Raw genomic sequence first — 15,079 nt, forward strand, 5'->3', positions numbered from 1 at the left:
TTCCGCACACGAAACAATATTATGTCCGCGACAACCCCAACCATATGCAGTTACACATGTTGAGACACAGCAAGGAAACTTTTCCCTCACACCACAAGGTCATTTGTTCCCAGCGCCGAGCTTAGCCCTCTTGACTTGATGTCGATAACACCATGAAGGCCAGATTGCCCCATGTCCATGTCCTCACCCCCCTCGTATCAATCCTGGCATTTTCCTGTCTCGCGACCAGCACAGAGCACACGACCGATGAATTCACTTTCAGCTGTGTCCCGTTGACCACACAACTCTCCGATCCGATAGTTTCCCCAGGTGGAATATCGGAACATGTCCACGTGATTGCCGGAGGTACAGCATTCCAGAGGACAATGGGCGTCAACACCGCCCGCAACGCCCAAGAGACGACTTGCGGCGTAGCGATTGATAAGAGCAATTACTGGATCCCACAGTTGTACAATCAATTACAGAATGGCTCTTTCCAGCTCGTGGAGTATCAGTCGAGTGTATGATGCCCCTTCAGTAGTTCCTTTAGGCCACGGCGAACTGACCCAGCCAATCAGGCTATATACTACCTCAACCGAGCGTGTGAGTATGGAGTTAATCTAACGAGCTGCGATGCGTCGGAGTATCCATTGGCACCACCAGAAGGGCTGAGGATGGTAGCTGGGGATCCTGATCTACGGTTCGAACAACAGCACGGCCTTGATTGAGACCTCGTGACTAATGGAGAAGGACAGATCATACAATGACTCTGATTTAGCTCAGAAAGCCATATCGCACATGTGCATAGAGTATGACGGTAGCTCCAACGAAACAAAACACTTCCCACGACAACCTTGCCAGATCGTGCGGTCGCAGGTCTTTATGCCTTCCTGTTGGGATGGTAAGAACCTCGATAGTGCGGATCACAAAAGCCATGTATGTGGAAACGACATAACATTGTTCATAATTCCGGCTAATGTACTGTACACTTCCAGATGGCATATCCCGCGGTCGGGGATTATAATAAAGGTGTCTGTCCTGAATCTCACCCAGTGGCGATATACTCAATCTTCATGGAATTCTTCTTCAACACGGGTCCAATAGGGAGTTGCCAGAGCCTGGTGTACTCCATGGGTGACACAACTGGGTATGGATTGCACGGTGATTTCATTCACGGCTGGACCGACCAAGCTGCCCTGCAACAAGCTATGGACACCTGTACGGGGCCCAAGGGATTAGACGATCCTGATTGCTCGGTAACAAGAACCCAAAAGAGGGCCTTGACGCCCCTGTCGCAGCCTTTGGATGTTGAGGAGCCGAAGGATGAACTGGGACAGAGTGGACCTCTTGACAGCTTGCCGGGGGATAACCCTGTCATGTGGCCGGATGAGCCGGAGTGATATGGGAGCAAGTACGAACAATTGCGAAAGATTTGACCTCTCCCTCTTGAGATTATTGAGTGGAGATATTGACGATTTGGAAAGGGGGGAGACAATGGACGAATGAACGAATTTTGACAAAACAAGACCAGACTGTTGTGATCTGTAGTTATCCCTCGTGTTGGTGTGTATTGCAGTGGCGTTTGAAAAAAGTGGCCCCTCAAAGAAGCCCGGGTGCGACAGTTAAACCTCAGTAGCATTGACTCCGCGCGGTCTTGCGCATCGACAGAGGCGAGTCGCAGCGAGGATTCTGATTGCTTCTTTGATTATTGCGCACCAGCTGATCCGATTGAGATAAGTGATGTAATGTGATGGCAAACGAACTTTCCCAACACCGAATTTCCAACGCTCGAAAGATCGCCACGCAAACCATCAACTCAAATAGCCCATTCCCTTTCTCCACCACTTCCAAACCCCCCGCTGCTCCATCAGGCCCCCAAATTCCTTGACTGAGTCAACTTCAGAGACGCCGGGCCTCTGCTTGGGGGGGTCGGTCCGCTCTCTAGCGCTGTTTTGTTCATACTCAACCTCCAACAGCCCCGGTCGAGTTACCAGCTGAAAATCCTTATACCTCAAATTCCGCACGACATTCACCCACGACTCGACGGCGTCTTTGTCTCTCGCTTCCACATACATAATCCCCGGACAACCTCCGGAGCGCAGCAGCACGAAGCAATTGTGCATGTCGGCTGCCCGTTTGAGGGCGGAGACCTTCTTGCGCGAGGTGATGTGATGGGTGCGGATCAGAGCATTGTAAAACATCTTACGTCTTTGGGGAAATTGTCAAGCATAAGTTGCATTAGTAGGTGGGGTTTCAAACATGACTGGTCCCCTGTTAGACTGACCCAAGCCTGACAATTGTTTGCCTTTCAAAGGTTGGCGTTGATTGTGTTTGTTGAAGTCAGGAAAAGATGTTGCTGATTGGAAGAAGACGAGCGGACCGCGGGCTGTTTGGTCGGTTTGCAGGTGACGTCACGATGTGTTATTTATTCTCCTCCCAATCTGGAAGGAGTTGTGAGGCGGCGGCGCCCCCGAGATGAGCAACGACGATAAGAAGGCTCAACTTGCATGAGTCGCACCGCATTGCATCTATCCATGAACATCCTTCTAGGCAACTCTCAATAGCTGAGTCACATATTTTATCCCTCCACCTTTAAAGCCGCTTAGGCGCATATCTCCTCATCAAAGAATGAAATCGGGAGTGTCTATCTTGTACTGAGAGGTGAGTATTTTCAGAGGACTCTCATATGGCGTAAAGCCGGTGTCCGTAACTGAGATTAACAAGTTCACTCACAAGAGGCACGCGTCTGCTCGAGGTGCTTGCATCTATGCGATGGACCTGGTAGATTCTGACTATATCCTTCAGCACGGTCAAATCTCATTGACTAAGGTCTCGTCATCGAGTAACTTATGACCATGACCATGGCTCAACTCGAAACGCTGCCCACTGAGACTCTGTTGGATATCATTTCTTGCCTCCGTGGTCCCCGTGATGTGAGAACGTTACTGAGTCTCTGTTTAACATCGAAACGACTGTGGATGATCACACAACCTTTCCTTTATAACGTGTTCTACAAGTATGTCTTCGATCATAACAACGGGATATATGTGAAGCGAGCGAGCCGCATCCGTCCTCTTCTCGCTTTCGCTAGAACCCTTGCGTTGCGACCTGACCTGGGTGGACAAGTATTTCGTCTCTGCATCAATGCGAATCACGACCCTTCAGACTCGGTCGGGGAATGGTCAGCAGCGGTTAGGAACGAAACCATCGCAGTGCTGAACAGCGTCATCCACCAGAAGCGGATTCCCTGCCAGCTCGAATATGTGACTGCCATAAACGGTGCAAGAATGAATCCGCTGATTGTGGTCATTGCTGCCCTCGCTCCGAATCTTGAGAACTTAGATCTTGTGAGCGGCCGCGAAGGTCTGAGAGGCTTGAGGCCACTTTATCTCCCAGGGCCTGATGGTAGACCTGCATATCTGTCTAGGTTGAAGTCTCTTCACATAAAAGATAAGTTAAAAATGCGACATCCGACTATGTCGGAAGTGGTCGACTTAATGTGCTTGCCTAGCTTGAAGGAATTCTCCTTGGCGTTTTGCGAGGGCAACGGCTCTGGGTGTCCAATCTTTGAGCTTCCAACCGGTTCTTTCAAATTTTCCGAGTTACACCTCATAAGAGCTTCACTGGATGCAACACGACTGACAAATATCATGCGGGCGTGTGAAAATCTCGAGGTCCTCGCATACGAAACAACGGTGCCTTGGGATGCCCGAAGGAGGGTGAGCTGTCAGTTCCCAGCCCCGGCGCTACTTCCCTGTCTGGAGCCTCAACGGCAGAATCTCAAGTCGCTGCGCGTCGACCTGGATGTGGCCAACCCCATAGCCATTGAGAAATGGCATCGTTGCCCCCAGTACGGAAGTTTCCGGGCATTCGAGAACCTCAAGCACTTGGAGGTGGAGCAAGGCATACTACATGATTTCGGCAATTTGCCACCCAATATCGAGACTGTCACAGTTCTCGCTTGCGATTATCCAGTCTATGACATGATGGCTGGATTGGCCGAGTATTGCAAAAATGACTTTTCACGTCTAGAACTTGTTTCTCTGAGGCCCAAATTCCCTCCTGCGAGCGGCTTGCTCGGTATCCCTGGCGCGTACACCTTCAACGATCTGGAGGATGATGATTGGTTTCGAGAGCAGTATAGAGTCGGTTGCGCAACTTTGGATACTATTGTCAATGACGTCAATTTTGAACTCGAGGTCGAGTGCGATGGGTGGGAAATGTATCAACACGGCGAACTGTAAACTGGCCACCGATGGCGAATAGAGGAGACGAGTGTTGGAAGGGATCCAGTGGACCCAGTATTTCTTTTTGGTACGATCGATACCATATGGACCCTTTGTACGAAAGTATCTCCCCTACAATCTTTCACGACAAGCTTTTCCGTCTAACAAGACTGCTTCAGAGCGTGTCCTGCAGTAGGTGAAGTGTACGGGTTCTATGTGGGAATGCCATATTGAACGATTTTGGTAACAACAATGAAAATCATAGGCACGGAGGCTAGATACAAAAGTCCATAGTGGTGATACAATATCTTTATTGATTCTAATATCAATTCTCAAATATCGAGGAGCGTCCGTTGCGCGTGTAAGTCAACTGCAAAAATCATATCCTGTGTGACTTGATGAGATAGAAGGATCCTAAACATCAGCTGCAAGCTTCCACACACTGACCGGAAGCGGCACCGATCCGATAGCCTCGGGCAGCTTGCTATGATCGAGAAACCATGGGCTGGTGATGTGGGCCCATCCCATGACAAAGGCCATATTAACCAGCCAGATCGCCAACCGAGAGAACACATTTTGAGGGAGAAACAGCGGAAGAAAGCGATCAGAGAGGAGATGTTGCGCGGCGATGCAGAGCGGCAAGATGCAAAAGAAGGTCATCATCATACTGACTGCGAAGACGTCCTGAGAAACTGCGTACGTTCCGGCCACATGCACGACACCGGACACAAAGAACGTCAACGAGATCACCAGGAAGCGCTGCAGGCCCATTGGGATCGATTTCACAGGCATGATGGCCGCGCGGGAAAGCGCCAAGAAGGGATTGCGACAGAGGTCATGCCACATCTTGCCCCAGATATCTTGATCGAAGACAACAAATAGATCTCTAGTCAGCCAAAATATCAATCTCAGGGTGAAGAAGAAGTGTGATCATACCACGCAAATTGAACGCGAGCAAATGCCGGACGGATCCAAAAACTGGTGGATACATCCAAGGCTCTCCCGCATGCTTGGAGGTGAAGACCCTGACCAAGCCCACGGAAAAGACCCCGACGGCGGAATGAATCCCATCGACGAAGGCATAAGCGGCGATCCAACAGCCGGGGGACAGCAGGTACCTCCGCACGACCACCTCGCTGGTCGCGGGGGAGACATGCCAGCCCAGTACCCCGTTCAGGAAGCCGTCGACGCTGTCGCACAGCCGCGGGTAATTGCGCGCGAACGCGGCCTGGTAGGTGTCCATAGCCAGGTACGCGAGGAGGACGGTCCAGAGATGGGCGCGGAGAAAACTGCTGCGGTCTCCCACCGCCACGACGACCATGTTCCTGTGCTCCGGCACACAGTGATCGCCGCCCGCCTCGCCTTCCACGGGCCGCAGCGGCGGTAGATACTTGGTGGAGCCGTGATTCCAGCCGATGGCGCGCGGGTTGGCGATCAGATCGCAGACGCGCAGGAACCGGCGGAAGCCCAGGGCTCGCGGCAGGGGCTCCCAGGAGTACAGGATGGACGAGGACACATGCGAGACCTTTTCCAGATGTTCGAGTTCATCGAGATCCTGCAGGATCAGCAGCTCCACGGCGCGGATGATGAACGACACGCTCATGAAGGCATTGGTGTATATCACAAAGTCTCCGTGGCTCTTGAGGGGGACAAAGATGGCATGCAGCGCACTCAGAACCAGAGCCCCGTAGAGTGCGGGCTTTAAACCGGGGATCACGGAGAATTTGACCTGCAGGAACAGGGTCGCCACCAGCAATGGTAATGTGAACATCTTGACTATACAAAGGGGGGGAGGGGGTCCGGGATCTCTGTTAGCAAAGCTATGTTCACAAGGTAATTTAACAAGGATCTTTTTTGCTGAAGAGATAATCTAAATGCCAACAACATCAAGAAAAAGAAGGAACACGGTGTATAAGATTATTAGACTAGTGCACATTACATCGCATCGCATCGCATCGCCGTGGCAGCGCAACGCAACACAACACAACACAGCACAGCACAACCGCTGGAGTTCAGTTAATATTTTATCGGTCTGGCCGCAATGCAGGCTGGCTGGTGGTGAGTGCGGCTGAGGATCCGCGATGCTCCGCTTCATTATTAATAATCGCAGCCTTGTCTCGGACTTTAGACGCTGGTCGGATTCTACATTGACCCGACTGGCATGAAAACGGGGGGTTCATGGGGACGCGGTTCTCGCTGGGACCCTTTCAAGTTCTTTCTACAGATTGTCTGTGAACGTGGGGATCTGGCCCATGGTAGCCATACATAAAAACGTTATGGCTAGATGTGCCGAGGTGGCGGTCGGTCGACCCCGGAAACCGGAATATCGCAAGCTTACGGATGATGCGGGCTGCTCTTCATGGCCTTGTTGGTAAAGGGTTGGGTGGCGGCTCTGGGTAAAGTGCATTCTCTCAAAGTAAAAGTACTCAAAAGGCAAACCTTCTTAACCTACTTACAAATATGCTATGTACATACATGGGCATGGTAGTTCCACAAGCTAAGATAGCATCTTGTCCGACGTTTGACAGGAGATATCAAAGGTGGATCTGATAAGCGCGCTTGCCCGGGATAAGCCAAGTGGTGATCGATGATGACTGTGAGTACTACTGTACTGTGTACTGCCTGGCGCTTTTATCGACTCATACCAAGAGGTCGTCATTTTGTTTGTAGAAGAGAAGTGGCAACAAAGCGTCAAAAGTCCTTCGCAATGATCTTTTCAACCCTTGTTGCCTGAATGCAGTCAGCAATCATCTGAGCCAGTAATGACGTCATGGGACCTCAGCATAGAAACACTGTAGTTAGTTAGCAAGTCACAAGCTGTAGTCAGCAATACAAGGACCTAACTAACCTTTGATGCCTGGTTCCTGTCCTTGTTTCGTTAATGTTGGGTATATGTCAGAGCCGAAGCCGGTCTCCAGCAATTCAGAAGAAACTTGGAGGCCAAGATCGAGGCCAATAGAGCCGCGTCACTTCACGCCACCTGTTGGTTGCATACAAGTACAGTTCACACACCCCAATTCTCTGGTGCAAAGCCTTCAGCCAAGATGTCATGCAGTTGTACAGCCCATGTAGATCATAGGCTCAGCCTCAGCACCTAGCGGGATGTCATCCCCATATATACAATCAGCTCAGCAACTAGAACCCCTTGATTCTTTGATTCTTCCCCAATAACACAATCGGCATAGCGGCAAGACACAAGATGTCCGACCATCCAGCCACTGCGTGAGCCGTATCTCAAGACTTATTGCAAATGCTGTTATCTCTGTACTGTACTCACGACCTCGCAGATCCCTCCTGACCACGCTCGGCCTCCGCGCGACTCCCTCCTCACCCATCCCCAACCACGCAGCAGGTTATATCATTGGCAACTGGTTCCTCGCCCACGGAATACTCAACCCCCGAGCATCCATACGACGACTCGGGCAAGACCACAATAATGCTCCACGCGAGAATCTGCTCAAATACGGCGAAGCAGCCGTGCAAGCCGGCAAGATCACCCGAGGCCAACTGAACCGACTCAAACGGCGGGAAGCTGCCTACGAGAACGTCATCGAGGGGTTTCCGCTATTTATCGCCGGGGGTACGCCGTTTGTCTCTATCAACCATCCTCCAGGAAGCAAGAAATGCTAATTTTTGGAACCCCCTTCTTCCCGAGGGGGTGGGCTGAACAGTCCTTCTCGCCCTTCACGCAGGTGTCCCGACCGAGATAATCAACTGGGTTGGGTTGTGGTTCTCGGTGATGCGGGTGGCATATGCAACCGCGGCCGTGGCGATTGAATCGGAACCACTGAACTTTGTGCCGTCGCTGCTGTGGTGGTTGGGCAACGTGAGTTGCCTCACGGCGTTGATGTTGGCCGGGAAGAGGCTGTGATTTTTCTTCCTCTTCTTGAGCTGAACAAGCTCTTTTGGGAAAGCTTCGCGAGTGGAATGGATTCAAAATCAGGCCGTGTTGGCCATCTGAATACTAGTAACAGAAGTAGAAAAATCGTACGGGTTCATGTTTCCGATGAAAGTGGGGGAGATTGGGGACGCCAGATCTGCGGGGGTTGCCGAGGTTGAGGGGTTGGGGAAATTTGAGGGTCGCGACGATCTTTCAGGGGAAGTCCTTTGGTTTGATGGGTTCGTAAAGGCAGTCGAGTCTTGCGTGTGTGTTATCCGATTTCTGGTACCCACCATCTTCAATTCACAATTAGTCACTGATCGAGTGCATGGTTTTTTTTGTGCTCGGAAATCCATCGCGTTGTTCTAGCGGAAACTTGAAAGAGAGCGATATCGGGGACTAACCCCGGATGTAACTTCTCCTTCTATAAGTCGTCACCACATTGCTTTTGCGGGGAAGAGTTGGACTTGTTGGCACTGAGTCAATATACTTCTGTTGAATGTCCACCTTGGCTTAATATCCTTCTCGTAATCGACTAGCCTCTCACCGCATCATCAACCCGTGCTGATGAGTCTACTTCAACGAGCCAAGTCTGCATATTAACCTGGACCGTTTCCATTAGATTGATACAAAGTCATATCCCGACCTGCAGGCTCAGTCAATAGCCGTTCCATCCATTGGTGGAAGATCCTCCAAGTCCGAGCAACGATCCGGGGAAATTACCCCAGGACCAGTCCATTCCCAAATCTTGGTACGGAGCTGTCAGAAAAAGAGCCAAGATGCCTAGCCATGACATCAGTCAAGGTAGCTCTTCAGGGCAATTCCTACAGGTGGAGAAATCAAGCTATGCCCCGGAAAGATTTCCCCAGAATTCTTTCCCCAGCGGAGGGGAATCTAGGGGGTGATGCAGGCGGTCAATATAGATCCTGATGTCAAGGACAGGCATAAATAACCAGACTGGGACGGTCGCTCGAGAAAAGGTTAAGTAGTACAAGCGCAATTGCAAGTGATAAGTCAATCATGAAGCTCGTTTCAATTGCTGCGCTTCTCCTGGGCGCCGTGCCTGTTGCCGTGAACGCCGCTGCCGTGGGCGGAACCCCCAATGGAGCCAAGATCATACCAGTCTCTGATGCAGCTGGCTTGAGAAGTGTGGGAGCGCATTCTTCCAAGTACCCGAACCGCAAGACTGTGACAATCCGTCCATCCAAGAACGACTACGACGATATCTCGAGTGATTTCCTTTGGGGAATCAAGCAGGCCAACCACGGCGGACGGCTGCTGCTCGAGAAGGGCAAGAAGTATGTGATTGGAAAGAAGTTGGATCTGACATTCTTGGACAATATTGAGGTGCAGCTGGAGGGTGAACTAAAGGTATGTTGTCCAATGCTCGGAGGCAACCCTGAGGAGGCAAGATAACTGACCCAGATGATTGTAGTTCACGAACAACATCACCTACTGGCAAGCAAACAACTACTACTATGACTTCCAAAAGTCAATCACGTTTTGGCGCTGGGGTGGAAACGATATCAAGATCTTCGGCAGTGGCACGTTGAACGGCAACGGACAGGCTTGGTACAATGCGTTTGCTGGACTCGAGATCTTGGTGGGTTTTTTTCACCTCTCGCATAAGCTCAATGTTCAGGGCTGACAAGGCAGGACTCCTCCAACACCTTCTACCGGCCGATTCTGTTCCTGACCGACAACGCGACACGTGTATCTGTGGAGGGTATCACACAGTTGAATTCGCCATGCTGGACCAACTTTTTCGTCAACACCAAGGACATCTCCTTTGATGATGTGTATATCCATGCTTTTTCGACCAACGCTTCGGTATGTCAAAGCGCGTCAGGCCCCGAAAGCTGGCTAACAGCATAGGCTCTCCCGAAAAACACCGACGGATTTGATTCGTACAACGTCGATGGCCTGACGGTCACCAACACCCGCGTCGATATCGGCGATGATTGCTTCTCGCCCAAGCCCAACACCACCAACATCTTTGTCCAAAACCTGTGGTGCAACAACACGCACGGTGTGAGTATGGGCAGTATTGGACAATACCCAGGAGAACTGGACATCATTGAAAACGCCTGGATTGAGAACGTGACGCTGCTGAATGGCCAGGTAGGTGCAACTAGACAATTGTCTTGTTGATCGAGGCTAACAAACATAGAACGGCGCTCGACTCAAGGCCTGGGCTGGACCAGATGTGGGATACGGTCGCATCAACAACATTACCTACAAGAACATCCAGATTCAGAACACCGACAACCCAGTAGTGCTGGACCAGTGCTACTTCGACATCAATGCCACAGAGTGCGCCCAGTACCCGTCTTCTGTCAACATCACGAACATCCTTTTTCAGAACATCTGGGGTACCTCCTCAGGAAAGGAAGGTCTAGTGGTTGCCGATCTAACGTGCTCGCCTGCCGCTGTCTGCACGAATGTCACCCTGCAGGATGTCTCGCTGACGAGTCCGGCGGGCAGCCCGGCGGAGATTATCTGCTCTGGCATTACGGGGGGCATTGGAGTGGATTGTGTGGATGAAATCAACTCAACCTCGACCAAGCGATAGTTTCATTGTTAGTGTGACCTATCAAGCATAACTGATTTCATTTCTGGCGTGTCGAGTACCTTGTAGGTATACGCAACGGGACCTTGCAAGCAAGGACCTTGGGAGCGGCCGTCACCAATCAGAACAATGATGATAAATTGCAATCATGAGAGCACCTTGGTAGCTTGCATCTATAAGTATAGAAGTGTACAGTAGAGATATTTGATGGAAATCTGGTGAGACGTGCCAATTCTTTCTCTAGTAACGAGCCTTGGCGCAGCCGAACGAATATGGTCATTGACTCGGGACGGGAGACTCTCTCCTACAAGGCGGGTGAGATCAAGGCGGATGCCTCATCTAAGCCAGATACCAAGGATATCAACATCACACTGGATAAGGAGAGCAGGAAGCCACTTCCTGTGACTCTCCTCTCTGGGTTCCTGGTTCGTCATTCAGCATTCAGCATGAGAATTTCGTCGAGCTCTAGGTACTGATTCACGAACAGGGCAGTGGAAAGACCACTCTCCTCGAGCATATTCTCCAGTCGCCTGACCATGGCCTTCACATTGCTGTAATTGTCAATGACATGAGCAGGTAAGTCTCCCTTGGCACGCTCATCCAGGGCTCTGCTAACGAGAGATCCATCCAGCCTCAACATCGACGCCACCCTCATCAAACACCACACCGTCTCCCACACCAAAGAGTCCCTGATCCAGCTCCAAAATGGCTGCATCTGCTGCACACTCCGGGGTGATCTTCTCTCCGAGCTCGCGCGCCTGACCACCCAGAAAGAGGTCGAGTACGTCGTGATCGAAAGCACAGGCATTAGCGAGCCCATGCAAGTTGCCGAGACATTCACAGCGGAGTTCAGCACCGCGATGGTTCAAGCCGAAGCTGAGGGAGGTGTATTAGACGAAGAAGGCAAGAAGATTTTGGATCAGATGTACTGCCACCCAAGTCTTCCCCCCCCCGGAGCAATCATCCACTAAAACTTGCCCACAGAAACACCCTCGGTGGTCTCCACCAACTCTCCACCCTCGACACGACAGTAACAGTCATCGATGCCTTCAACCTCCTCTCGAACCTTGACACCACCGACTTCCTGTCCGACCGCTACGGTGCGGACACGATCATCCCCGAGGACGAACGCACCATCTCTGACCTGATGGTCGACCAGATCGAATTCGCCGACGTGATCCTCATCAACAAGATGGATATGCTGGCGTCGCGGCCGCACGACCGCGACCGGATCATGCAGCTCGTGACGACGCTGAACCCATCGGCGAAGGTCCTGCAGACGAGCTATTCCCGCGTCGACGTCAAGGAGATCCTGGGCACGGGCCGGTTTGATTTCCTCAAGGCGGCGTCCGGGGCCGGGTGGTTGCGCAGCTTGCACGAGATGAGCAAACTAAAGATGGGGAATGGGGAGGAGAGATGGGCGCCTACGCCGGAGACTTTGGAGTGAGTTTTACGATCCCCTGGTGACCTACCTCACCGTTCTGCGGTTTGTTCCGTTCCGGGTCTCAATTCAGAGAGAATATCATCGGATGATTTGCTGATCAATCTTTGGTCCTCCCTCGTGGGAAAAACAGGTATGGAATCAACAACTTCGTCTACACTGCGCGACGGCCTTTCCATCCTCGCAGATTATACAACCTGCTTCATGACAAGTTTATTATCCTACAGAATGCAGCTGATGATGCTGGTGCTGATGATGAAGAAGAAGAGGAGGAGGAGGGGGACCGGGAAGAAGACGCTACCGCTGTATCCGACACGGAAATGCACTCCGAATCGGAGGAAGAGGAGGAGGAAGAGGAAGACCCGACCCAGCCCACTCCCCAAGAGATTCTAGCCAACAAACGCGCGCACCCCCTCCTCCAACCCCTCCTGCGTTCCAAGGGCTTCTTCTGGCTCGCCACTCGACCCTATCAGTTCGGCGAATGGAGCCAGGCCGGCGCCATGTTGACGTTGAACTGCGGAGGACCGTGGTTCGCCGAGGTCCCGGACGAGGCGTGGCCCGAGGACGGAGACGTGCGCAAATCCATCGAGGAGGATTTCCAGGGCGAGTGGGGCGATCGGCGGCAGGAGATCGTGTTCATTGGGGAAGGGGTGGATGTAGACGGGGTAACGGGTCTGCTGAATGAGTGTCTGTTGAGCACTAAGGAGATGAAGAGGTGGGAGAAGGTGATGAGGGACCGGAAGATGGAGAGGGGGGGGAAGCAGGAGGTGATGGCGAGGATCTGGGAGGATGGGTGGGAAGAATGGCCTGCTGTTGATGAGGAGGATGAGGATGAGGAAGAAGATGAAGACGATGAAAATGACGATGTCGAGGAAAAGACCGAGGATGGGAAGAAGAAAAGGAAGATCAGCGAGTTTATGCACGGAGGTCATGCCCACCACGGGCACTCGCATAAACATAAATAATTATATGTCTGGGTAGATGGCAGTAAAAGCATGAATAATATCTCTGTTCTCAGAATGAACCTGTACAGGCTTTGGCGGACCTGCTATTTTATTTACTAATTGAAGGTATTGTTAAAGTTTAGTGAATATATTGATGCCTTGTTGATTGTCCAATCGTGTAAACAGTAAGTTTATAGTAGAAACATTTCTTGCTGTGGGTATCTGGATTCTTATTACTATAGGTATATTGGCGTTACTTCACTCTCGTAGCAAATATGGGTAATGCCGTTTGCAGTAGGTAAAGATTTGGTTCATGGAGAGGAGGCACAAAAACATAAAACATCCTCTACACAGTTGCACAATTTTGGTCTTTCTCTATTAAAATCTACATATTTTGAAAAATGACCTGCCTAGCATCCAATCAGCTCGCATGGCTTAGATGGTAAAGCGCAGCACTAGTAATGCTGAGATCCTCGGTTCGAGTCCGAGTGTGAGCAGTTATTCTTTTTGCGTCTCCTTTGTTTCCAATTGACATCCAAACTCCTCATATAGAAGAGTATCTCTTATTGCCTCGGGGTACAGCTGATCGCGTGTTGAAAGGCGGTCATGAGATTACATGATCAGTACGTGATGCTTCTATCCGACCCCGCATCATCATCATCACTACGACAGGCTTTCCCGAGATCCGAGATTCCGCAATGACCGAGAAATACTCATATAATTAATGTAATACGTTGTCTTAAAATGACTATATCAAATGACTGACAAGGCCCTTGCTGCAGCCACGTCGTTAGTACGGTTACAGGACCTCTGCCAACCACCCCTTCACCCTCCTCCCTTGGACCGTCTCACCCCACTCGCCCAGCGCCAGATTATAGATCGGCGCCACATGACCTTCACCCTCACCCACGCACAACTCCACCTTATCCGGCCCAAGCCCTTCCTGCAAGTTCCTGGCGAATGCAGTAATGAAAGGCAGAATGATCTCCCTCTCCCCAGCACAGACCAATACTTTCTCCACAGGGAAAGACGCCAGCCAGTCGGTTGGGGCCGTCGAGAGATCGGTGTAGTAGTCATGTTTGCCAGTACCCATGTACGCCTTAGCCCATGGCCCGCCAACGGCCGGAGTGATGATATCGCCCCGAGAGTCGATCTTTGACTCGTCCAGTTCAATCGAGGCAACAATATCCTTGGGTAAGATGGTCTGGTCAAGACTCGTCCAGGGCGCGATCATGATGGCGCCGCGGATTTTGTGGTCCGGCCCGGCGGACAAAGAGATAGGTGGAAGATCGGGATGGGAATGGGTCATGTGCGCGAGGACCGCCCCGACGAGATTCCCGCCGGCGGAATCACCGCCGAGAAGGATCTGCGACGGAGAGCGGTTGATTTCCTGGAGGATGTATCGCAGTGCTGAAAGGGCTTGGCGGATCTGGGTGGGATAAGTCGCTTGAGGGGCGAGGGTATAGGTGAGGGTAAAGATCGCAAGTGATTTGGGTTTCGGCCTAGATTGAGTATCCGCGAGTAGTTGAGTGAAGAAATGAAAATAGCCGTCGTTGGCCGGAAGGGCGAAACCACCTCCTAGAATACCATGAGGACCCGGTTTGACTTGGTGGGACGAGGCGCACATACCGTGATACCAGATCAAGACACGCTCAGCATGCTCATAGTCCCCCAGCCAGTGCCCCAGGGCACCTTCGCCAAGATCCACAGTCTTCGAGGGCAGATGATGGCGGCGCATGAAGCGCTTATAGATGGTATCTGTGGTAGGAAGCAGATATCTAAGCCGCTCGCCGTCAGTCAAGCTAGTCCCCTAATGAATAGAGGAGAACGCAGAAGCATACTGCAGCTGGGCCACTGAGAAGCGTGATGTAGCTTTGCGCATGGCTGCATAACCCACGTGTAACAGCAGAGTTGAAGGATAATGATGGGTTCGCCAGGGACTGGTCACCAAAGCCCAGAGGATAGTACCAATAAGCGCCGCGAGAGCAGGCAGACAGTCGAGTTTCTGGAACAAAGAGAGAGCTGTCATTGTGGCCAGGT

At 51.5% G+C, this 15,079-nt stretch overlaps 7 protein-coding genes and 1 non-coding gene across 8 annotated transcripts; 5 read left to right on the forward strand and 3 right to left on the reverse strand.

Moving 5' to 3' along the window:
* Window positions 1–152: 152 nt before the first annotated feature.
* BO95DRAFT_503855 (DUF1996 domain-containing protein) lies at window positions 153–1,704 on the forward strand (the record flags this gene model as incomplete). Its single annotated transcript, XM_025591099.1, has 4 exons — window positions 153–500; window positions 558–679; window positions 735–915; window positions 975–1,704. The coding sequence occupies 4 exons, from the start codon at window positions 153–155 to the stop codon at window positions 1,377–1,379; spliced, it is 1,056 nt and encodes a 351-aa protein (XP_025439111.1). The 3' UTR covers window positions 1,380–1,704.
* On the reverse strand, window positions 1,586–2,441 carry BO95DRAFT_233377 (uncharacterized protein). Its single transcript, XM_025581284.1, has one exon. The coding sequence runs from the start codon at window positions 2,178–2,180 to the stop codon at window positions 1,791–1,793; it is 390 nt and encodes a 129-aa protein (XP_025439112.1). The 5' UTR covers window positions 2,181–2,441; the 3' UTR covers window positions 1,586–1,790.
* Window positions 2,442–2,508: 67 nt separating this feature from the next.
* BO95DRAFT_517015 (F-box protein) lies at window positions 2,509–4,503 on the forward strand. Its single transcript, XM_025591865.1, has 2 exons — window positions 2,509–2,640; window positions 2,716–4,503. Exon 2 carries the CDS (start codon window positions 2,829–2,831, stop codon window positions 4,221–4,223), a length of 1,395 nt encoding a protein of 464 aa, XP_025439113.1. The 5' UTR covers window positions 2,509–2,640; window positions 2,716–2,828; the 3' UTR covers window positions 4,224–4,503.
* A 433-nt stretch (window positions 4,504–4,936) lies between these two features.
* Window positions 4,937–6,339, reverse strand: BO95DRAFT_233504 (uncharacterized protein). Its single transcript, XM_025581285.1, has one exon. The coding sequence runs from the start codon at window positions 5,974–5,976 to the stop codon at window positions 5,092–5,094; it is 885 nt and encodes a 294-aa protein (XP_025439114.1). The 5' UTR covers window positions 5,977–6,339; the 3' UTR covers window positions 4,937–5,091.
* Window positions 6,340–7,369: 1,030 nt separating this feature from the next.
* On the forward strand, window positions 7,370–8,378 carry BO95DRAFT_445876 (uncharacterized protein). Its single transcript, XM_025587246.1, has 3 exons — window positions 7,370–7,427; window positions 7,493–7,785; window positions 7,877–8,378. The coding sequence occupies exons 1-3, from the start codon at window positions 7,405–7,407 to the stop codon at window positions 8,074–8,076; spliced, it is 516 nt and encodes a 171-aa protein (XP_025439115.1). The 5' UTR covers window positions 7,370–7,404; the 3' UTR covers window positions 8,077–8,378.
* Window positions 8,379–9,105: 727 nt separating this feature from the next.
* On the forward strand, window positions 9,106–13,093 carry pgxB (putative extracellular exo-polygalacturonase; the record flags this gene model as incomplete). The annotated part of the gene is made up of 9 exons (XM_025589879.1): window positions 9,106–9,456; window positions 9,521–9,688; window positions 9,742–9,915; window positions 9,961–10,206; window positions 10,256–10,621; window positions 11,142–11,230; window positions 11,286–11,579; window positions 11,639–12,097; window positions 12,229–13,093. 9 exons carry the CDS (start codon window positions 9,106–9,108, stop codon window positions 13,058–13,060), a joined length of 2,979 nt encoding a protein of 992 aa, XP_025439116.1. The 3' UTR covers window positions 13,061–13,093.
* Window positions 13,094–13,463: 370 nt separating this feature from the next.
* Window positions 13,464–13,536, forward strand: BO95DRAFT_t243. Its single transcript has one exon. It is a non-coding gene; the product is annotated as a tRNA-Thr (tRNA).
* Window positions 13,537–13,838: 302 nt separating this feature from the next.
* Window positions 13,839–15,068, reverse strand: BO95DRAFT_455693 (lipase/thioesterase family protein; the record flags this gene model as incomplete). Its single annotated transcript, XM_025588353.1, has 3 exons — window positions 13,839–14,617; window positions 14,669–14,817; window positions 14,881–15,068. 3 exons carry the CDS (start codon window positions 15,066–15,068, stop codon window positions 13,839–13,841), a joined length of 1,116 nt encoding a protein of 371 aa, XP_025439117.1.
* Window positions 15,069–15,079: the final 11 nt, after the last annotated feature.

Source organism: Aspergillus brunneoviolaceus (genome assembly GCF_003184695.1).
Source record: "Aspergillus brunneoviolaceus CBS 621.78 unplaced genomic scaffold BO95scaffold_63, whole genome shotgun sequence".
NCBI classification, from domain to species: Eukaryota; Fungi; Ascomycota; class Eurotiomycetes; order Eurotiales; family Aspergillaceae; genus Aspergillus; species Aspergillus brunneoviolaceus.